This window comes from Ambystoma mexicanum, chromosome 10 (assembly GCF_040938575.1).
Source record: "Ambystoma mexicanum isolate Mex_15411 chromosome 10, UKY_AmexF1_1, whole genome shotgun sequence".
In the NCBI taxonomy this organism is placed as follows: domain Eukaryota; kingdom Metazoa; phylum Chordata; class Amphibia; order Caudata; family Ambystomatidae; genus Ambystoma; species Ambystoma mexicanum.
Genome location: NC_090932.1, coordinates 417238346 through 417261745, shown reverse-complemented (window position 1 = coordinate 417261745; position 23400 = coordinate 417238346). Strand labels below are relative to the sequence as shown.

The window sequence follows — 23400 nt, the reverse complement described above, 5'->3', positions numbered from 1 at the left end:
CAGCCAATGGTGATGGTGGATGTCCCAGAGAAAGTGTGGTTTGACTTGTCTTTGGATATATTGGGCCTGGTCAACCTTGGTGGCAGTCCTGGGAAGTTCAGTTTGGTCTAAATTGATTTATTATCACAGTGGACAGAGTTTAAGATTGTTCAGGAAACCACGGGGAGTGATGTGGTTGAATTTCTACAGTGTGTACAAGAGACAGGGTTTACCTTGTTCCATGTTGACCGATAACGGAAGACAGTTTGTATTGGGGTGCTTTGATATTATTTGAAGTGCTGAAATGTGAAGCATAAGAGGAAGTCGGCCTATCATCCTGAAGGAAAAGGTGCCATCGAGAGAGTGAACAGATGCATAATGGAGGCAGTGAGGATGGCAGAAGTGTGAGGGAAAGATAAAAAAGTTGCTGTGAGGGAGAGATTGTGATTGCATGCATTGGGCATCACCTGCCATACCGCCACATGAAGGAGCTCTTTTGAGTTCATGAGGGGGAGGAAGGTGAATACCAAGGTAACACCCCCTTAGCTCGAGAGGTCGAGGGAAACTGATTGTGTCATGGAGGAGGTGAGGAGAACTCTGGAGAGGAAGAAAGAGGCGTGAGTAAAGAAGGAGAATGAGAGGCATGGTCGGAAGAGAGTGGAATTGTGTGTGGGTGATTGGGTACGAATTAAGAAAGGGGTGATGAGGAGTTGTCGTATTCTAATCCCGTGCAAGTGATGGAAGTGCTGAGGGGTGATGTGAGAGTGTGTGGAGGGCAGCTTTTGGAATCTGTCCATAGTGGCGCCAATCCGACGCTTGAGAAATAATCAAAATTAACCTTGCATATGTAAATATTATTGTATATAGTTGAGGAAAGGAGATGTGTTGTATTGGTTGTCCCCTATGTTATTTTGGGCATTCTTAGACCATAAAACCCTGGCTGGTGGAATACCTGTGTGGAGTGTTTATCTTGGAATATGGACAGTTTGGAGCTGGAGAGAAGCTTACCAGAGCTGGGGGTCACTGAGAGAGATCTTTGTGTTAATAAAGAAACAAGAGTTTATCCTACAAAAGTGTGGACTCACCTTCATTACATGTGTGTTCTTCTTAAATCGTACTATTGGGTTTTGCTTTCCCTGATCTTCCTAGTGCATTTTTAAAACAGTCTTGTAGTTAATACTTACCTATGAATTGCTGAATGCTCTTCTGAAAAGTATACTAGAGTTCTTACTTACCTTCGAATTGTATAACACACAAAGTATCATTGGTGAAACTGTCTATTCATGTGCTTAGAAATAGTGTAATTGGTTACCTACCAATAGGTTGTACTGATCTTGAAAAGTTGCTGCTCTTCTAAAACTGTTTTACTGAGTTGTGCTTTCCCTGAACTGCTCTAGGGCACTTCTAAAATCGTTTTCTGTATTCATACCTGCCCTGAGAAGCTTTAGGCCTCTAGGTACGTGATGCACGTGATGAGCAGAAAACAACTTCACCTTTTGCTTGCATTCATTGGTCATGGAAAGGGTTATTTGGGGAAAGTAGCTTCTTACAGTGGTCGCATTTATAAGGTCCATTGGCCCCCTACCACTGTGAGGGACTCTGCTAAGCCAGTGTCATTGGCCCAGAGATGACCACCAAGTAGAAGGAGTTGTTTGATGCTGGGTATTGCATTACAGAAAGCCAGCAATGCTCATAACACTTAACATTTTCTTCATGTGGTCCGGCATCTCCTATCACACCAGTAGTGAAGAGCATCCACCGAAGATGTGAATTAAGAATACGTATGAATCAGTGCTTTGCATACTGTGGAGACGCAGTGGGGTTTTGCATAATATATTGTAGGAGGTTGTCTTGGCCGTACATGCCAACCCTCCTGACTGAGAAAGGAGACTCCTGAATTTTTGGAGAAAGATGATGCTTTTTTTAATAGATTTTCTTTCTCCATCCTAAAATATCACACGCACCAAAGCAGGTATTTTACTTTTTGCTGTACTTGTATACTTTAAGGTGCCTGTGGAAGATCATTGACTCTCTGATTAAGCTAAATGACGAGAACATTGTTGCACAACTTCAATGTCTACTGTCCGCTCTCCAAGGGATTCAAGGCATGCGTGGACTAATTTACTGTGTTTTACCAGCTGGGGATTGGAAATGGCAGACTGAGTCAGGAGTCAGATTTTGCAGTTTCCCCCCGACTAAGTGGCAGAAAAGCTGCAGTGTGTATGTTTTAAGTCAAGGGCGTATTTAAATTATGGTAAAATACATAAAGGCATGTCACTCTGCTCACTGTCATTAGGCTGGAGGGTGCCACCTGACAAATGGGATCACCCACCAAATATTTTTGATATGCATTGTTTTTGTGCAGTAGGCTAATGGTGAGTTTCTGTTATGTTGTTGGTTGCCAGCTATGATGTGTGATGTTAGTTGGGAGAAGCAGGTGTTGCCAGTGCTGGATTAAACCCTGTGGAGGCCCCTAGGCAGTTGAAATATCGCCCACCCCCACCCCTCGCAAATTCCCAGTGCTTCTTCCAGACAAACCCTTACTGACATACTCTTTGTCGTTTCCCCTCTTCAAGCCTATGGACCCCCGATACGGTCTCTGTTTTCTCTCCTTTTTCCTCTTCTCCCATTAATGGTGGCACCCCATGGGAGGCCCTCCTAGCTCCCTTCCACTCCTCTAAAACCATCATTAATGTCTACTTAAATGGCACTGTCTTGGTCCAGGGCCCTCAGGCCAATCTCCTCCTCTTTGATATGTGCTTCCCACGCCTTATCAACTTCCTTTCATTTCCTGATATTCCTTCATACCCCTCTCTGGCTCCTCTGCTGCCTCCTTCCTCTGCCCCACCTGCTGCTTCTCTTCGGCACCCCCTGCTGCTTCTCTGGCCACCCTGTTGCCTCCCTCCTCTGCCACCCCTTAGGCACTCTCTTCTCCCTCTCTGACTACCCTGTCTTCTCTTCCTTCCTGCTCTGCCCATCCTCGGCAACTTCCAACACTTCCGCAGGGTGTACCTCTAGCCTGTACCTGTTATCTCTGACAATCGGAATCAAAGAATATCACTAACCTGATCAGACAGCTACTTCCCAAGGAGAAGACAAATGCTGAAATGAAGATCTCCCGGACAGCCCTGCCCTCCTCTTACCGGAAATAATAACAAAACCAATGAGGGAAGGAGCACGACCCCCAGGGAAACCCTCAGGGGGAAGAAAACCCTGGATGGATGCGGCTCACAGGACGTCTGGAGGTAGGTAGCAGTCTTCTGTATAGTGGAAGGATTGTGGCAGAATTGGAATCTTGGTCAATCCCGCCGTAAAAAACTGGAGGGCTAATGCGGACCCAGAATACTGGAGGCTAAACACCTAGGTCCCGGAAGTTTAGTAGAAAAGCCACCTTTGGATAGGAAGTCAGAAACAACGTGATGTTCAGAACGGAGAATGGAAGTAGATGGATTGTTGGGGGTGGACGGGATCCAATACAGGAGCCGATTTGAGATCTCGAGAAAGGAAGAGGGCAGCTGAACAAGTGGAGCGCCGTCTTCAACAGTAGCGACGCATCGGATTGCAGTCCTTCCTTCACAATATGGAATCACGTGACCGGCAATCCGCATCTCTAGGAGACGTGCAGAGCCTGTACCGCTGTCTGCAGTAACGTCAAGGAGATTAGCGGCCATCTTGGGCGTACTAACCTGTATCGTGCCGCATAACCGGCAGCGCTGCCAAAGAGACCATCGCTGGAACGGTGTAACAGTACCCCTCCCCTGAAGTCCTTCAAATGTGGCAACCTGCTCCACTCTCGTTCAGCTATCAAACACTCCTCTGCCATCTGCCGTAGTGGATCTCTGCTTCTATTATTCCAATGTAGCACTCCTCCTCCTTTGAATGCCTTGTCTGCAGGCTCTCTATGTCTCTATCTCTCCTGGCCTCTCTCTCACTTGGGCCACTATCTGTAGTCTGCCTGGTCAGGTCGCCCTCTTCCTCTCTGAGTGGGCTGACCTCTCCTCCTTGTTCTTTGCTACTACCTCTCAACTTCTCCTCCTCCGAGACTTGAACATCCACCTGGATGCTACCAGCCCTTCTTTGGTACTCTTTCACAACCTCTACGATTCTCTCTCTCTCTCTCTATTCTTCCCTCTGGCCCGACTCACTCTACAGGGCACACCCTGGATTTTCTGATCTCCTCAGACCTCCCCTTCTCTAACCCTCTCACCACTCCTCTCTCTTGGAGTGATCACTTTTTCCTTTCTTCCCACCTCTCTCTCTCTTTCCCGCAGGTCAAGGTGACTCCAGCACTGCCACCTACCTTCTCAGTCATCCAACCCATGAAGCGTGTGTCAGTTGAGGCTTTCGCCGCTACTTTCTCTCCTCCTACTGCACCTTCAGCTGACTCACACCCTGTCACAGCCCTCTCTAACTGACATCTCTCTATCTCTAACACTCTGGATGTCCTTGCCCCTGTTGTGAGGATCTGCTTGAAGCCCAAATCCAAGTGCAACTCTTGGTACGATTCCGACCTTGCTGCCCTTAAATGCAAGTGTAGGGTGGTGGAGAAGAAGTGGAGGGCATTGGTCGCCCCCCCTGACAAACTAACCATCTGCCTGCTCTAAAGGCAGTACAGACTCTCTGTCCTCTCTATGAAGAGAGCCTACATCCAAGTCTGCATCTCTGCGGTATCTAACAACTGGGCCGAACTTTTCAAAATCTGCAAGGAACTGGCCAATCCTACTGCAGTCTCTACATCTCATGTTCCCTCCCAGGCCCTCTGCACAGCCTTGGCCTCTCACTTCACTACTAAAACTCAGGACATCCTGTCCACCCTCTCTTCCCCCTCCTCTACCACTGCTGGGCCGTCTCTACTCCTCCTTTCTCCTCCTTGCCCCTGTTCACCATTGACAATGTTTCTAGACAAGTCCAATCTATGAAAGTCCTGTCAAAGAAGGTTCTCTCCTGCTCATCCAGAACAATCAAGGACCACATCGACACCCTTGCTCCAGCCTTGGCCGATTTCTGTAATTGCTCCTTTGGCACTGGAACTTCCCCTCCCCCTTAAGCACTCTCTTGTGCACCCCCTTCTAAAGAAGCCCTCGGCCGATCGTTCCTCTCCGGTTTACTATCGCCCAATCTCCATCACTCCTTTCGTGGGCAAACTCTTGGAAAATCTGGTCTTCTCCCAGCTTAATCTACATACTGAATCTGTTGGTTGCCTCCATGGCCACCAGTCTGGCTTCAGAGCTGCCAGAAGCACGGAAACTGCTCTTCTGAACACCTGTGAAGACTCTTTCTCTACAATCTTGGCTCTAATCTCCCTTCTGTCCTCATTTTCCTCGATCTATCCTATGCTTTTGACATGGTCAACCATGCCATCCTGCTCAATCGTTTCCTCAATAATCTTGGTATTACTGATCAGGCCCTGACCTGGTTGACCTCCTTTCTCACCGACCGACCCTCTCAGGTCCAACTGGGGTCTTTTCTCTCTCCTAGCTCTCTCTCTACTTGTGGTGCTCCCCAGGGGTCTAACCTCTCTCCCTGGCTCTTCAGCCACTACCTGGCACCGCTTGCCCACCGCATTGCTACTTTCTACTCCAATTTTCAATGTTATGCAGATAACACTCAGCTCTCTTTCAGGCCCCCCTCAGCCACATAGCCACCTCTGCTTCTTCTCTCATACCAGACTGTCTGGCCGCAATTCAGGAATGGTGCGCCGCTAATGATCTCTGCCTTAATGCCAGTAAGACTGGTATCCTCCTCATTGGGAAACCCACTCCCTCCTTTCCTCTCTCTCTCTCTCTCTCTGGCTGCCCACTCTGGGCCCTCTTCCTGCTCCTTCCTGTGAGGCTAAGAACCTTGGTGTCATCTTCGACTCCACCCTCTCCTTCTCTCCTCACATCTCTGGTGTCTCTAAGAAGTCAAACTATCAGCTGCACCTCCTCAGAGGTACTCTTCCTTTTCTCACTTCCCCCAGAAGCTCACTATCTCCAGAGCTCTGGTCCTTTCTATTCTGGACTAGGTTCCATGTGTTTAAAACAACACCATAAATAACGACATACATTTTTAGTGACACCTAAATAACGAAAACATTTTTATTTTTATTTTTTTATTTTATTTCGGGCACTCCCCAAACCCGTTTCCCCTGCTTTGCTAACCCCCACAAACCTCCCCACCCTTTTATATCCCTTTCCCCACCCCCCACTTATACTTTTATTAAAAATGTCGACATTATTTTCGTTATTCAGGTGTCACTAAAAATGTTATTAACACTGTATACCTCTGGACTATTACAACAGCCTTTTCTAAATCTTCCTGCCTCTACTGTTTGACCTTTACAACTTATCCAGAACAGGACTGCAAGACTTGTCCTTTGACCCCAAGCCCAGGGATCGTATCTCTGCAGCTGGGAAATATCTTCACTGGCTTCCCATGGCTGCAAGGATTAACTTCAAGACCCCCTGCATCATCCACAAGGCTCTCTGTGGCCTGGGACTGCTCTACCTCAATCTTTCTCTTCCAAAACATCTTCCTTTTTGATTTCTCTGCTCATCCACCTCCAAATGTCTCAGGGTCAGATGCTTCTCCAAGCAGAGAGTTGGGGCAGATCTATCTCCTCGGCTGGGGCCTCCCTCTGCACCAGCCTCTCTGCCTTTCTCAAACTTGAGCAGAACCACCTCTGGTTCCGGAAGCAACTCAAGGCCTTTTCGCTTCCGCTTTCTCTCTTCCTCTCCCCTGCTGATGCACCTGACTGCTCTGCGCACTGGTCTCCTGGTCACCCTCTGAACTCGGGCACAGGCTCCTGCATATCCAGTTGCCCTTGAACTGCCTCCCAGCACTTAAGGGTCTGTATCTGCAACCCTACAGTCCCTTCTCTCTGCACTTATGAGCCACCTGCTGGCTGCACTTGTGAGTTAACTGCACTTCTCCCTTCCCCCTCCCCCTGGCACTTCTCCTCTTCTTTCTTTCCTGTACTTGTGCGATCTGAATGACTAAAAGCCTAGTAAGATTGTTACTTTGTCCTCCCTTTGTTTCCCCCTCCTCGTCTAGTCGCACCTAGAAACACTTGTGTACAAGTGCGTTATAAATGCCACATCATAACATATTTCCAAATCCATTTTTAATTTTCTGCACCGCTCTGTTTGATCTGCTATCGCAGGGCCCCTTAAAAGGAGTGGGGCCCATAGGCCGGTGCCTACTTGGCCTAATGGATAAACCGGCACTGGGTGGTGCATGCAAAAGAGTGACTTGACAATGTTAAGGAATTTGAAGATAAACTGTTCATTGATTCAGCCTTTGAAGTGCTTGAACGGTTCAACAGAAGGGCATCTGTTTAAATTGCAGGATTCATAGAGTGCTAGGGTCTCCATTGCATCTGGCTCCTCCTGAGTCCTTGAAACTAAATCTGATTGAGATGGTAATGGTCTACCTCAAGAGGATTCTGAAGCGGGTTCATAAACCTGAGGAAAAGGTTGAGCTGATGGATGGCATCACAACATTTTATTTCGAAGTACTTTCATAAGACATTTGCTGCAGGGAAATTGACCTTGTTAAAAGGTTCCTGCCAGTGCTTGTTTAAAGGAATGGACCAGCAACACATATGTTATGTGATGTGTGCACTTTAATACATGTTCTACATACGTGATTAGGTTCTGTAGGCCTGCATTGTTGATGAAATAAAACTGCTATCAAAATAATGTATGTCATTCCCACATTAGAGCTGTTTTGTGATATAAGGGGTGGTGCAGGAGGGTGTGGCAGGTCTTTTACAAGGTTTTCCATGATCGTCATGTTGACAAAGGCAGAGGTGTAGGTGGGAAAGGGGAGCGAGCACTCTATGTTTGAGGAGTTGAGGTTACCCTAAAATAAAGAAGAGTGTTGGAGCCCCTCTACTGAGGATGAACATGGGTCAAATACCCTGTCTTATGGAATTTCTTCACCTCGGGAGAGTCTACAACCACGTTCTAGCTCACTGCACCCTTCACAGAGTAGAAATATACATTTGCACATCAGTCGTGGTTGTAGATCCTCCTGAGTGGAAGAAATGCCATAGAACAGGGTATCTGACCATTGTTCGTTCTCAGTAGAGAGGCTCCCACACTGCTTTTTAATTTTGTAAAACTTCAGGTTTCAGCTAAGTAACCAAGGGTAATCTAGACATGGACCCTTGCTCACTGTGCCTTAGAGAGGCCCAGCTTCACCTCATTGAGGAAGCCCAACAATGCAGAAACACGTGTCTGGGGTTGCTGATGGTACAGTGGAAAATCGCTTAGCATTTCGGTGCTGGACTGCCCTTGTGGGTTGGACCACACTGATATGCAAATGGATATTTCTTCTCTATGAAGGGTGCAGTGAGTTCAAACGTGGTTGACACATGTTCATTCTCACTGGAGGGACTCTGCATTCCTTTTTACCCGAAAATAAGTCTGTGTGTAAAAACAGACAGAGAGACAGTCTCAATTAAAAGGTACTTCTTGCTGAACAGTCCATTAAAAATGATGCTGGAGAAAGGGGTGCAGGGGCTGGTGGAATGTACCCTTTATGTGTAGCCTCAATAATGTAACTCTCTTCCGTTGGCGCAATAGGGAGTTTGGCATTCCTGCAGGCACCAGGCTCTTTTGCATGCAGCAATATGTTCTTGCAGCCGAGGCCTTTGTGCTACAAAAAAAACCCACTGCGCAGCATGTTAATTTCAGGGACCCTTTGCACATGATAAATCACAGGAACACAATCCAATAAACAGTTCTTAAACCCAATATCAAAGATTCCCAATGCCAATGTAAAAGCAATGGCACACCCACAGCACACAATGCTCTCCTCACTCTTTATATCCTGTCAGTTTGAAGAGTTGGGTGCTGCCCAATATAAGTATGAGTGGTAAAACAGGCAGCGATACAGTCAAATATGAAAGCCACACATTCAGCCTCATTACAAGTTAGGCGGTAAGTGGTAGTATTGGTGGTAACTGAGTTACTGCTAATGTTAACACTATGCCAAATTATGAGTTTAGGTTTTGAGTTGAGGATTTACCTACAGGAAATCCCTGGAGGGAAATCTTCCTACTCAATGCCGAAAAATTAACAGAATTGGCGGAATTACCATGGCGATAATTCCACCCAAAAAAAACAATGGGTCCAATGGACCCAAAATAAATGGGGAATTATACTGCCACCACCACTTGTAATCAGGTGGAAATTCCGCCTGACCAAGTGCCGTTAACAGTAAATCCTTAGGGCAATTTTTGAGCAGATCTACTCCCGAAATTCTATCTAACTCGTAATGAGGCCCATTGTTTCTTTGAAGGTTAAATAATCATGCAATTTTCCTGCAGCATGTGCATTAGGGGTAAAGAAAAGTATCCTTGATGGATGGCCTGATTCATTTACAAGTGGGTGAAGGGAGTTTAAAGTATGCTCCCAGCTCTGTACGAGGTGGAACAATGAAAAGGGCATCCTCTGTGTAGACACGTGGAGAGACTAACTTAAGAAGATTACAAAGTGTTACCAGCTGTGGACAACCTCTGAAGAGTAAGGTCACATTTCCTCCACAATATCAAGGTATTTTCTCGGTCTATTATGCAGTGACACGCAACTCAGGGAGTTCCTTTCCCCCCAATCAAGGTGGCGCACAACAAAGCACTATTATTTTGTTCAGGTTCAATTTAGTAAGGCATCCAACCCGTCTCACACCCAATCCCAACAAATACCTGGTGCCACAATGGACTAGGAACCAGGCCGGTGTGTAGTAAGAATATAGATTTATTAATTTATTGTAACCAAGTTTGAGAAACAGACTAACATCAACCACCAATGCTATGGCAACACAAGAACAAAAATGGCTTCTGTAATGGCACTAACACAGAGATACTACTAAGACATGCAGTCACAATTCCCCACAGATTTTCTTTTCAAATCACTCACCAATACAGAAAAAGAACAATACAAGGCACCCAGTGATTGCTGATTTGGTTATAATATGTTTTCTCCCAGCAACCCCCACCCTCCAAATATTAATTACAGTTGACCCCTCTGAACTGAAGGTAAGTGGCAGAGAGTGGGACAAAATGGGAACATCGTTTTGGGTTCTGATAGAAAAATGCACTCTTTGGAACAGAGAATCAAGGGGTAAAATAGTTTTGCACTTATGACTATAGATGCAATATGAGGGAAACAAAAACAATGGGAAAATGTGTTTTGCCACACCTAAAAAGAACTGGCTGGGCTTTGTGGTTTGGGTCAGAGCACAATGGGAACAAAGGGGCAATTTTATTTTTCCACCACACATGCAAAGGAAATACAAGGCTTCACACTTCTGATTTAAAATTAAGGGGATCAATGGGGAATTTCGTTTTGCACCCTGCACACTCACTTGGAAGCAGGGTTTGGGGATTAATTCTTTTGGATTCAGGACCCCCTTTCTGTACCAAAGTCAGGGGTTTTCTTCCAAATAGTCAATCAAATCTTTATGTCTATACCGGCTCAAAACACACTGGGCGGAGCTTGTTAGTTCTGAACGCTGACAAAACACATCCTGTGATTTCTATAGGGGAATTAATTGATTAACTTTAATTAAATATGCTAAGGGTCTACACAGACAGATCTGGATTTTGCTATGCAGAAATAACTAAAACAATACTTGAGACTTCAGGGCCTACAAAGTCTATGGCTTTGGGATAGTTTTACTTACAGGAGAGGCCTTGTAGTGGGCATCACGGAACAGCAGGGTACCTCTGGGACAGCAAGGGTGTCACTCAAAGATAGTCCCCTCTGGCTCCTCCAATGGGTCCCAGTCAGCTTCTATGTCTCCTTATCCCTGTCTCCAATGCAAGATTTGGTGCCTCTCTGCTTGGGTGTTTCTCGCAAGAGTTCAGCAGCAGGTTACCTCCTGGAATAAGTGAAAAAGCCCAGTTCTGATGCAAACTGGTCTACTTATAGGGCAAATGACCTCACAAACTTGTCATGATTCCTGTGGAAGGGATTGGTTGGTTCTCTCCACCCTCCTCCCACCTGTGTGCTAATGGGACAAGGAGTTGAGGGGTGTGAGCTAGGAAACCTGGGGGAGGAGAAAGCTTTGTCATCCCAAACTGATGTGGGGTTGGCTTGTTTAAACTCTGAAAATCTATCAACATGGCAATACATTTCTAAGTTCGTTAATTAACGTCTAAGTTTGAATTTGCTCTGAGCTGCAATCTACGTTCGAATTTGCTCAGAGCAGAAATCTAAGTTCGAATTTGCTCTGAGTTGCAATCTAAGTTCGAATTTGCTCTGAGCTGCAATCTATGCTCTAATTTGCTCTGAAGCACTTTCCCAGCCCATACGCATTGTTGTTTCATTGTTTCATTGTTGTTTTCGGTGCCCACGGCCGATACACGTTTGTCTGGGCTAAGATGCACTATCTTAAAATGGCTGCCGCCAGAAGTGCACATACCGCCTGATCCTGTCCCCCTGGCTGCCTGACTTCCCTCTGTCCCCACAGGCCATCCCCACCCCCTCTGTCCCCCCTGTGATGTTCCCTTGTGCCCCCCTCCCATCTCGTACACAGGTGTTGCCTGTTTTGCTTGATTCTTCTACCCTGCTCCGCCTCCCCACTCCAGCCTACTTCTGCAGGAGTCTGTCCTGATACATTCTGGTTTCACCATCACCATCTTGTGAACAATGCTGGATTTGACTTTTATGGACTTCATTGATTCACGGTGCGTCACCCTTTCTCAACTCTCATGCTGGACTTCCTTTGCATCCTCTACCATGGTGGCCCTGAATCATGCTGTTCCCATCTTCTTGTATCCTGGCTTGCAACATTATGTGTTACTACGGACTTCTGCAATTGTATTCGCTCTTCCCTCTTTTTGACTGCTTACTCTAAGTTCTCTCCTCCTCTCCCTTTCTCCCTTTTCCTATCTCCTCCCCTCCTCCCCTTACTTTCTTCTATGCACTTAGTCTATCAGAATTGTCCCTGGACCCAGCACTATCTGAAATGTCGTCAGGCCTAGTACAATAGTCGCTTGTTTGTTCCTCCCCTCTCTTTCTGCACCACTCTCCTTCACCTTTTGTTTTTCTCCGGCTCTACCAGAAATGTCATCAGGCCTAGTACGGTAGTCGCCTGTCTGTTTCCTATCCTTCCCACTCTCCCCCTCTCTTCCATATCTATGTTTTAGCTCTTGCACTGAAACGTCGTCAAGCTAAGTACCATAGTTAATTTCACATCTTTACTTTTCATGGCCTGTAAGAATGTTATTGTATTTTCCCTTGTTCCCTCCCTTGCCTTGAAGCGCTTTGAAAAAGACTGTGTTCAGGTGTTATATAAATAAATTATCATATCATATCCCTTCTATCTGGTTTCTGAAACCTGCAATTCGTCACCTAATAGTACAGAGCTGACAATCGGCCTCCTCAGCTGACCGTCCTATTCTGCCCCTTTAAAGAATTCTCATATTATAATAGCTGTATCAAACAAAACCAATACAAAATAAATATTATTCAGTAGCCATGTTTTGACTCTCAGCAGCCTGGCTACTCCTGAGAATTCCACTGCTCCACTCACAAAAGGTAACCATGAACGCGTGCATTCAATAGTTGACTGTCATTCTTTAGCCATGACTGAACATCTTGTGTTGTTTAATACATATTTGCAGTCGATTGGTGATGTTATAGTCAGCTGTCAATTTTAATTTTATTTTCAATCTCCATATTTAAAATATTTCAGTGCTCTTAAGAATGGAGATTTACCCACTCAGAAACAGCTTTACAATAGTCAATGGGTACCTACTAAGGCACACCTTTCTCCTTGAGTCATTTATGACTCCATATTTGGTCTCCATCACCTGTAAGTATTGGACACCAGGTCATGGGAAATCCCAGAGCAGATCATATGTTACATCATGCCTACTCTTTTATCTCTTACTATTGTTCAAAGCCACATTTCCACGTGTTTATGCTTCTCCCTTTGATACAAAACTATTTTTTAAAACCATAATCGTCCGCCTTTAATAGCAAGATTAATTGGAGAGTATGCAATTGGCAATGTGAAGTGTGCATTCTCATAGGGGAACATTATAAGTGAACTAATCCGATTCTTCTCTGTTTCCACTAGGTCATGAATGGATTTCTCCCAATCTGGACTTATTCTTTTTTTGCACTGCTCTGTCCTGTGTTCTTGCTTACAGACCTATGTCGATATAAACCAACAATTGTTGTGCAAGGAATTTCCGGCATCATTGTCGCAGCCTTGCTTTGTTTTGCTCAGGGAATACCAGCCATGCAATTCTTACAATTTGCTTTTGGTATGGTAACAGCCTCTGACGTGGCCTATTACTCATACATATATAGTGTTGTGAATTTGAAGCACTACCAGAAAGTGACTGGCTACTGTAAGAGCATTACCCTAGTGAGCTACACAGTGGGAGGTGTGCTGGGGCAACTATTGGTCTCACTAGGCAACGTCCCTTACTTCTATTTAAATGCCATTACCTTGGGGTGCGCAAGCGCAGCTTTCCTCACTTCACTTCTTCTTCCTATGCCAAGTAAGAGCCTATTCGAGCATGATTCTCAGAATGAAGACCACAAGCCCCACGATGAAAATGTTGTACAGGCATCCGGTCAGAAATGGAGGCCCATTAAAGTCTTTCATCAGTTGTGGTGGGACTTCAAAGCATGTTACTCCTCCAAAAAACTGATTTATTGGTCCCTTTGGTGGGCTTTAGCAACCAGCGGCTACTATCAAATTTTCAACTATGTCCAGATGCTTTGGGATCATGTGGAACCTTCAGGATCATCGTCGGTGTATAACGGTGGCGTGGAAGCAGTAGCAGCTCTGATAGGTAGGAAACAATACTTTACATTCATGTAAAATCTGTAAACCACTTAGTTCACTTTGCTTCATGTGTTCTTATGTGATACTTGTATAACGCCTAGTGTCCAATATCTTTAGATTGTCTAGGAGTTCAGCAGAACACAGTCTGAACATATATGATAAATAGTACATTGATTTTCAGGAGACACCCATTAAATGACACAGTATTACACATTTATGATAGCAGGAAATGATAAATGGGCCTAGAACTGAAACACTATATATAGCAGTTGTATGTGTTGGGTGCTGTTGGATTTGCCATGTCAGTGAAAATGTGATTGCTGGCAGGAGAACTGATTTTGCTGTGGGACACCATCAACTAAATGGAGATGCCTAAATAGAAGGTTAAGTAAGCAGTGTGTATTTATGTGACTCTATCCCTGGTGCCACTGATTGTAGTCGAGGACTCTGCAATTACATGTTAGACAGTGCTTTACCTTACATGTATACTGGTTTATCGGTACACTTTATTGCCTGTTAGCATTGTTTACATTGCATGTTAAACCATACATTACATTTATGATTGCAGGCAAATGACAATTTTTGGCACTGGTGAATAGCACTGAAATATTTTAATAAGCAGTTGTATGTTTTGGGTATGTGGTGCTGTGTGATTTCCTATGTCAATGAATGTGTTTGTTAGCATCAGAACCAAATTTGACATTGTACTCGGTCAATTAACTAGGGGATGTTGCACTAAAAATCAAAGCAAGCATCAAGTACACATGTTGATAAGTATAAAGGGGGTGAATCTTAAACAGTGCGCCTATCCTCTGTTTAGATGATATCTTAAAGTGTTGAGTAATTAACATTAGCTATTAACTTCTGAATAGCAGTTGCCTAAAAGAGACTGCCATTCACCTAACAGGCACCTTGAATTCAATAGTGTACAAAAATCAATGAAAGCCCAATGCGCTGGATCCTGTTAGACAATATATCATGAGAAATTCAATAACGATATTACACATAGAATTGATTGTTTTGAAAATGGACATCATTATGCTATATACATATGACGTAATCACATGGCTACGTGACATCACTACTATAAATAAAGGTTTAAGATGGCTAGTCGATGACCGCTCTGCATACACGTGAAAGACTCCATTAGACCACAATTTATTCTACCTTAAGGTTAGTAGTGTAAAGGCATCATGAAGCAAGACACAGACAACAGATTCAAAGTTAAATAAAAAGATCTTTATCAACACAAATGTCAGGATGGTGTAAGACCTAACTTGCCCTATAAAAAGGATGGATTTCCCAACCTAAATAAACTAAGGACAGTCAGTAAGTTCAACTTAAAAGTCTGTAATGTCCAAAACCTACACTTGCCCTCACAACTAAAGCTAAACAATGTGCAGGGATGCTAGTAACCAAAGAAACAGTGTTCAAACTAGAGTTCTGAGCTTCTTCCAGCTCCTGGCTTGCTCTTGGCTCCCTTCCCCAAGTTCAAGACAGTTCGACCAAATGGCCTTGTGGTTACTTTCCACAGGTTCAACACAGGTCCACAGAATGGTCTCAGGGTTCCCTTCCCAAAGTAGGAAGCTCTTCTGGATTCAAATTCACAGTCAAATGAACTTGATTTGTTTACCTTATTCCTTTCTGTCACTTGAACAAACTTAGGCCGACCAGCTTCAGCCACTTGACTTCCCTTGGTTTACTCCAAGTAAAGTTCCTCCGTCGAGGCGCAGTTGTCAGACAACACAGTCGTGCGACTGTCAAAACGCAATACTGGAGGAAGGTGTGTCGACACTCTCCCCCAAACCACAGAAGCCGAATGAAGTCGACCCTCCACCCGTGGTTGGCACAGATACCTGATATACAAACACAGGATACCATGTGGCAGCCAATGGGGGAAGAGGGTTAGGGAGAGGTTGTGGATGGGGAAGGGAATGTAGGAAAACCGGATAGAGGGTTAGGAAATACCTATGGTGGACAGGACAGGGGAAGCACCGTGTAAAAACCCAACACTGCCTTAATATTTGATAGGGTACCATAGAACATAACATAAACTCAGGTCACCAATAATGTCCTCTTAGTACAGGCCACTGAAGCACCTTTCTAGCGTAATTGCACTCCTTTTGTAACCCCTTGATACAGGCATAGGTAGGAAAACACTTACATGGACTACATAAATGCAAGCATAGATGAAACAAACACATGGGAGGTTATCCCAACATGAAGAACGTAACACATGGCCCTATGGGCAAGCATTAGCAACATTGATACACACATAGAACATGTAGGCCCAATATGTCTGAGTTCAACCCAAACATAGTAATGTGTTCCAAAATATACACACTGAGTATCTTAGTTAACTCCAATGCAGGCTGTACTTCCTGCCAGAATTGGTGCCACTCAATATAACAGGCACCAAGTGTTCTCTTCAGACACTGCTAAGTATAATCACAGCATTTTGTCCATACGTAATACCCCATGAATGGCTTTGTCACGAACATGGCCCAAACACATTCCCTGACAACAGACAAAAACCCAACCAGCACTTATCTGAACGTCCGGAAAGCTTGCAAGCCTTCCCGGACGGGAGCTGATGAAGCCGAGATAGTAGCGCGAGTCAGAACTCCACCGCCTCGCGTTCCTCGTGTAAGTTCAAGATGGAATGCAGAGCGGCATGGACACCGCGCGAGTACTTGGCGTGCTTCTGTTCGCAACTTCCAAAATGCCTGCTGGAATACTGCCTACGTACGCAACTCCTCTCGATTCTCCGGCATGGCTTCGCCTTGAAAACTGAATAAGCCACACCTGCCGTGCGCCGTTGGCCCTTAATAAGCTGTACTAATGATAGTCAGCTGGCCAGACGCGCGCACGGCATGAACTACGAAATGGCCCAAAGGCTGTTGGGAAAGGTAGTTTAACAGCCCAAATACTGTTTCTTTAAGCTTTCGGACGACCCTGACACCTCTTCCTACTCCACCACCCCAAATTCCTGACAGCGACCGATAACTCTGGGCATTTTACAACAGTTCCTTCTTTCTCATAGGACTTCCTTGATAACACATGTGTCCTTTCAGTATATTTGTCATACGTCCACATATGCTTCTGCTTCACTATAACGGCTTCTTGCCTTTAACAACATGTGACTCTCATACACTTTCCTTCGTCGTATTTCTCCTGGTTACCACCTTGCTTTCACACTATCGAATTGTGTTTTGCTTTTTACTTGTTTCACACGCTTTGCAAATGCTGTCTCTTTAAATTCATCTCGTTCGCAAATGCACATCACTTTCTGTTTAATTTGTGTTATATTCTCATATCTTTTCCATATATTTTCCTCCATTCAGCATTCAAAACTCATTACATCCTTGGCAAGTTGTTCGGTATTCAATAGTTCACATTTGATCTCGAGACCCATTTGTCATGTACTTTTACTTGACTGCCGTTATACACACCATGCCCCTGGAGTGCCCCAGCCTGAGTAATCCTTCCCCGTCACTCACCGGTGTGCAGCTGCTCCTCCGGGTGCTCTGGTTTCGCTCTCAGAGCTCCTCTCTCACTCCTGGGAAGCTAAGATGAGCAGCACTTGCTTTCTTCAGACCTTCCTGCAGGGGTCGGCAGTGTTGGGGAAGTCTCTGTGTTCCCCACTCCCAACCGGGAACACACGGCATAGGGCTCTGCATAGCTCCTGAGCCTTGTGTGGCCTGCTCTGGCCTCAGCTTCTTGATGGCTTCTCTGCAGCAGTCTGCGTCCTTTTCACTGGCCCATATTCTGCCTGCTCCGCCTCGGGTGGCTGGGCTCTCCTGCCCACCTGGATCTCTCCTCCGCTGCCTTTGCTTGTTTCTCCTTTTATGCACCTGCAACCTATTGGGACATGCCTGACCCTTACAACAGTCCTCAGGCCTTTTCATCGGCCCACTACTATGGTGAAATGGATGTGGGTGTATGTAATAGAGGGGGAAAGAGTGACAACCTATAAAGGCATGGGGAGGGTAAGGTTGGTTCTCACCAAAACAGGGGGGATACCATGTCTTTCCTGTGGATATCCTCTCCCTAATCCCCAAGGACCCTCCACCCAAGTGATCTGCCCTTGCATCTCCACCTCCAGGGTCAGGATCCAAAAGTGATTGCCTTTCCCTATCCACCTGAGAGGAGGATCCAAGGGGAGTAGGTTTGAGAATACCCTGAGGTTTCTCACATACCCTTCCCCTGTGCTGGTTGGACCGGGATGCTTCACATGGAAACCATGAGAGGAAGTCCATGATACCTTGATACCTTGCTCTCGACCCTTCCGGTGTTCCACGGTGAAGCAATAGGGTTACATATCCAAGAACCACTGCATAATCCTGGGATTGGATTCTTTCCTCTGACCTATCCACACTAAAGGGAAGTGATTTGTAATAAATCAAAACCTATGACCCAAAAGATAGTATTTAAGATCTATCACTGTCCATTTGATTTCCAGTGCCTCTAACTGAATGAAAGAGTTGTTTTTTCCCTGGGAAACAACTTCTGACTGATGTAAATGTGATTGGATTTAGAAATGTGCCTTGCTTTGTGTCAGCATGTGGAATAATGTTACAATACATTCAATTTCTAACTCTAATTATTGAATTTCCAATTATATATTGGTTCCATGTGATCTTAACGAAAAATTAAAAAACAAAAACCTTTTTAACAAACCTAAAATACCAAATTAATACTGACTTTTTGTTTGTTTTTAATTTGGGGGTCTCCTTCCAAAGCCCCCCACTTCCCTAGGCTTATAACACCACCCAAACCCCTCACCCCCGTTTTAATCCCTTACTCCACTCACCGCCATATATATTTTTAATACAAATTATGGTGTTTTTTGTTATTGTAGGTTTGTTAAAAAAGGTATTCGTTATTTGAAATTAGTTTACATCACTGGATACTGATGTATTGGCTAACAGGATCCAGCGCACTGTGCTTTGTTGATTTTTGTACACTCATGTATATATGTGTCTATCTATCCCCAGAGCAACTGGGTAAAGTTGAGGGATATGCAAATAAATGTTAGACAGTATTTTGCATTAAATGCATACTCAATCAAAATGAGTTGTTAAACAGTTCATTACATTGCATCCATATTTGGTAGACCAAAATCTTGAGATACATTTTCTGGAAAATGACTTGTAAAACTTAAGCAGCTTTATAATGGTGCCATTCCAGTGCATCTATTTGCAGTAGACCGCTGACCTGTCTTTGCACGTTGAAAAGTACAATCAGAATAATAATAGTTCCACCATTTCTTGACAATTAAATGAAAGAAAAGGTCTGATTTGGGCTTACCATTCTTGAGGTGAAAGGGGCAAATATCCATCTGATTCCATTTCAGGGCTATGCATCCTCTTGTGGAAGATGTATGCTGGAGGCTATCCCAAAGTTGGAAAGACCCCGCTGGCCTAGACCTGCATCCAGGAGACACCCTTTGACTTTGCTGTAACAGTTTCAGGGGTAGGGAAGCCCTCCTCCCCCTCTAGATTAGTTCCAGTTAACATTTCCTGCCCAAATCAGAAGATCCAGGGTGAAAGATATCCCCTCAGTTGTGCCATTCCTATCCTTGGCTACGTGCCCAAGTCACTCACCTCTTTCCCTTCTGCTCTAGCCCAAGCCATTCCCATTGTTTCAGGTCTGCCTGACTAATGGGATCAGCCCCCACTTCCCATGGATGCCTGGATTCTGTTGCCAGAGATTCATGCTTTACAATACCCAGTAATTAAATCAACATCAATAATAATACCCCAAAGTATTTGAGCTAGTTTGTAGCCAGTAGCTACTTTCCTAATTATGAACATATGGTTGGTTTGATTCTTTTTGAAATGTTGGGTCTTTCACACTGATAGTGTTTTGTAGTAGCTGTCAAACTGTAGTTCATTTAGTTTTAGTTTAAGTCCTCTGTATTCAGCGTTGCCCTTTTCCGTGGAGTACTACTCTTTTTAGGTCAAACTGAAAGCCCTAAGGTTGAATATCAATGCCACTAGTAGGATGGATGGCACAGAAAACAATCCTTTATATATTGCATTAGGTGTATGGCTTTTTCCCCCCAGCTTTGATAGGTTCTAGCCAAAATTGAATCACTAGTTGTTCCTCAGTCTTTAAGATCAATATTGATGTAAAATAAAATGTGCAAAACGTCGACAGTCAACAGGTCGTTGTAACTATAAAGTCTCAACATGTCAAAAGTATTCATCAGTACACTGAACCAAATTAAAGGCCACCACAAAATGAAGAAACCAAGGAAACTAGTAATCAACTAAGCATCAAGAACATAAAATATTGCATGTGATAAAAATGTGTGAGGAGAGTGTCAGAGTTCACAGGTCCTAATGGACAACATTCACTCTCTAAGTCCTGCCAGACAAGAAGAGGCACACAATAAATCCACTTTGCATTAGTAGGAAATACATTGAGGTGTTTATAAAATACTTAAAACCTATAGCAGGGTAAATAGAGATCAGTATGGAATTGGTAAACAAAAATAAATACAAATAAATAAATAAACATGGTAATAATACATCTACATATCAAGAACTACACAGAAAGAAACTTCTGAACAAATATTACAAGATTCAACCACTTCGTAATGATGCATGTTGAAGAAGTAAGTACTTTGCAATGAAACAATTTACAAACAATAGAAATGAACAATTAAAATATACAATATCCAAATAACATTTTGATGCAAAATAGCCCACCTCTTTTATAGAAAAGATGATAAACATGCTACTGCAATTTGGGGGATAACAGAAATGAAATTACATGTTTTTTCACATCAGTCATGTGAACAAAAAATATTTAAAAACAAGGCAGTGACATGTGAAAATGTACAGACTATGATACAGAAATTGTGTGTGATCGGAGGTGTAATGGAAAATGAAGACATAACCTACCTTTCTTCGAAACAACCATTCATCTAAGCCAATTAAAATTGCAGTTAAAAGAAAAATAGAGGAAAAAATGTCTATCAATAAAGATCAGACAAAAGGGAACGCTGGCCAGGATAGTTTACATAATACCCCAAGTCACATAGCAACTGAACTACCTTGTAGGGCCATACTGAAGAGACAAAATGAGCAAACAGGGCAAAAACTGTTAAATTGCTGCACACATCCACAAATCACATAATATTGCAAATACTAGAAGAATTTCAAACAGCCCACCAAGGGTGCTAACCACAGAGAACAATTTCAGAATTGTACAGCAAAGTTCATTATAGCACAGGCTAGGCTCGTACATGTCCTGCCCTTTTCCTTTGCACCAGACTTGCACTATCCACAACAACTACCATGACCATTTAACCTGACTGATTTTTCCATAATGCCTAAAGAAACTATGACAAGATATGTTGACATTTTTACCTTTGTTGAAGTTAAAAGAATACTACTTCAACCCACAAAAATAGTAATGTACTTCAAATCCAGGCTGTAAAATAACTTTCTTTTTATTTATTTAGTGTTTTTGCTATACAATATACCTTACACAGAATATAGGATACAAACATAGACATGCAAAAATATACAAATTTAAGCAACTTCATCAATAAACATTCTTGTTTCATTCCATCATTATTATACATATCATTTATATCAGGACTAAGAACCTCAAACCACAACATAAAAAAGTGTCTTTCCAAAACCTCATGAAAACCTAATTTGATTTTGTCTAAGATTTGAAAGATATCGACTAAAAAAATAGAGCCTGTAAACCCGGGCTGTAAACAGAGAAATAAACAATATAAAATCATACAGATAGGGGTGTGTTACTTTTTTCTCAATGAGTCTGGTATAAAATAGAAAAAGAAAAGCGAACACAGATTTACTGCACCAACCTCAAAATGCAAAACCACATAAAAATATTATAGTCCCAAACAAATTTACCACCAAGTGATGTAAAGCATTATGAACATATTTTAGAATAGAAGTCTTTTAAGGGTGCCGAAACCGATAACCGTCACTGCAGCAATGTTTTGTGAAGATATGGATAGGGAGAATAAGTAGGCAGGGTTGTAGATGACCCTTCAGGTGCAACATGTATTCATACACAAAAGATGTTAGAGGGATGGCAAAAATTGTTTAGTCACTCAAACCCCATGACTGAGACAGAGTGGAACAATATGGCATCACAGATGGCTTAAAGAATTGTTCAAGGGCTTTTCTTGAATTCACGATGGCACCTATGGCTGTCCCTCTCTCTCTTGTCTATAGAAGCACATCCTCCTTAACCTAGGCATCCCTAAACCCCAGGTTAGTATACAATGCTATTGTCTTTCTACTGTCTAGGTTCTGTCTGATACTGGAGGTGAGGATCTAAATGCAGAATGCCTTCTCTATCTAGACTCCCTCTGGGACTTCCTAGACTCCATCTACTCCAGCCGGTAGTTCACATTTCAAAGGTGGTTTTTGGATTGAGCCTTATAGACACCATGGCTGACTTGGTCTCCTTCTTGCAATGCCCACATGCTTCTTTCCCTCTCATTTACTGATGTTCTTCTTTCTCTGCTCTCCTCCCTACAACTCCACCCTCCTTAACTCCTCCTACTGCCTGAGTTTTTCTCCACTGCCCCTCCAACCATGCAAATGATCTCACATTAATCCCGAAGTAAAACTACATATTCCCAAAACAAAAAATCCCAGAAAATAACACCAGGATCCTGATCCAAAACAAGATTCTCGTTCCAGAATCAATCCGAAAACATGCAGCATAATGCAAAAAATGCAAAATGTAAAATGTAACCACGAGTAATCACAATATAATCTATGTCCCTCCCCCATAGATAACACTGAATGTATAAACAAATGAAAATCACTGATGAGTGTCAATATAAAGCAAATATGAAATGTTAAATGTAAAAAAAAATAGGCAGTCAGAATACTATGACAAACATTGTTGTGTTAAATAAAAGAAAGGCTATATATATTTATTATATCTCTCTGGCAATAATGGATGAATATCGTTATCTGGTTATGAACACCAACAACAATATTCAGGAAGCTGCATGTAGAGCTGAAATTAGGTGCAATATGCAAATGGCAGTAGCTCAGGGGCGAATGATACAAAGAAAGTATGGGAAATTCTCATGCTGTCTACTTATTACTTTTTATAAACAAAAGGTGGTACCGATTTTAATCTATGAGGCTGAAACTAAAATGATTGAATGTATGCCGGATTGGAATAACATCGAGGTCCTCTACTGGAAGAAAGTGCTCTCTCTTCCTTTTAGTCTGGCAATTCAAATAATACGTCATCAGTTAGGGCTATTATCATTAAGTATTATGTATAAATGGCGGACTTGGACTATGTTTAGAAAAATAATTTTAAATCAGAATAATACAACAACAATAATCCTGTCCATAGCCAGTTTATTTGAAGCTAACTGAGATGTTTCTATGCAGACATGGCAGAAAGCTTGTCTGGATATCATTTTAGAAGCTGATAACACTTCAGATGTACTTTTAATTAACCTAGATCGAGCTAAGTTTAAATATGGTACTATGATTGGAGAACAACATGGGAGTAATACATTGAGTAGAAAATTTTCAAGGTGGGCCATTTTCAAATGAAACCCTTAAATCAAATTCCGTCATACATTCTGAAGTTTCCATTTCTGAA

The 23400-nt window shown here is 43.3% G+C and overlaps 1 protein-coding gene across 1 annotated transcript in view; it reads left to right on the top strand.

The window, feature by feature from the left end:
- Nucleotides 1-23400, top strand: part of LOC138492879 (thiamine transporter 2-like) — a 110029-nt gene that overhangs the window by 17317 nt on the left and 69312 nt on the right. Inside the window, exon 2 of the mRNA XM_069620198.1 lies at nt 13051-13777. Coding sequence (XP_069476299.1) covers nt 13051-13777 — 727 coding nt within the window. The remainder of the gene's footprint in view (nt 1-13050; nt 13778-23400) is intronic.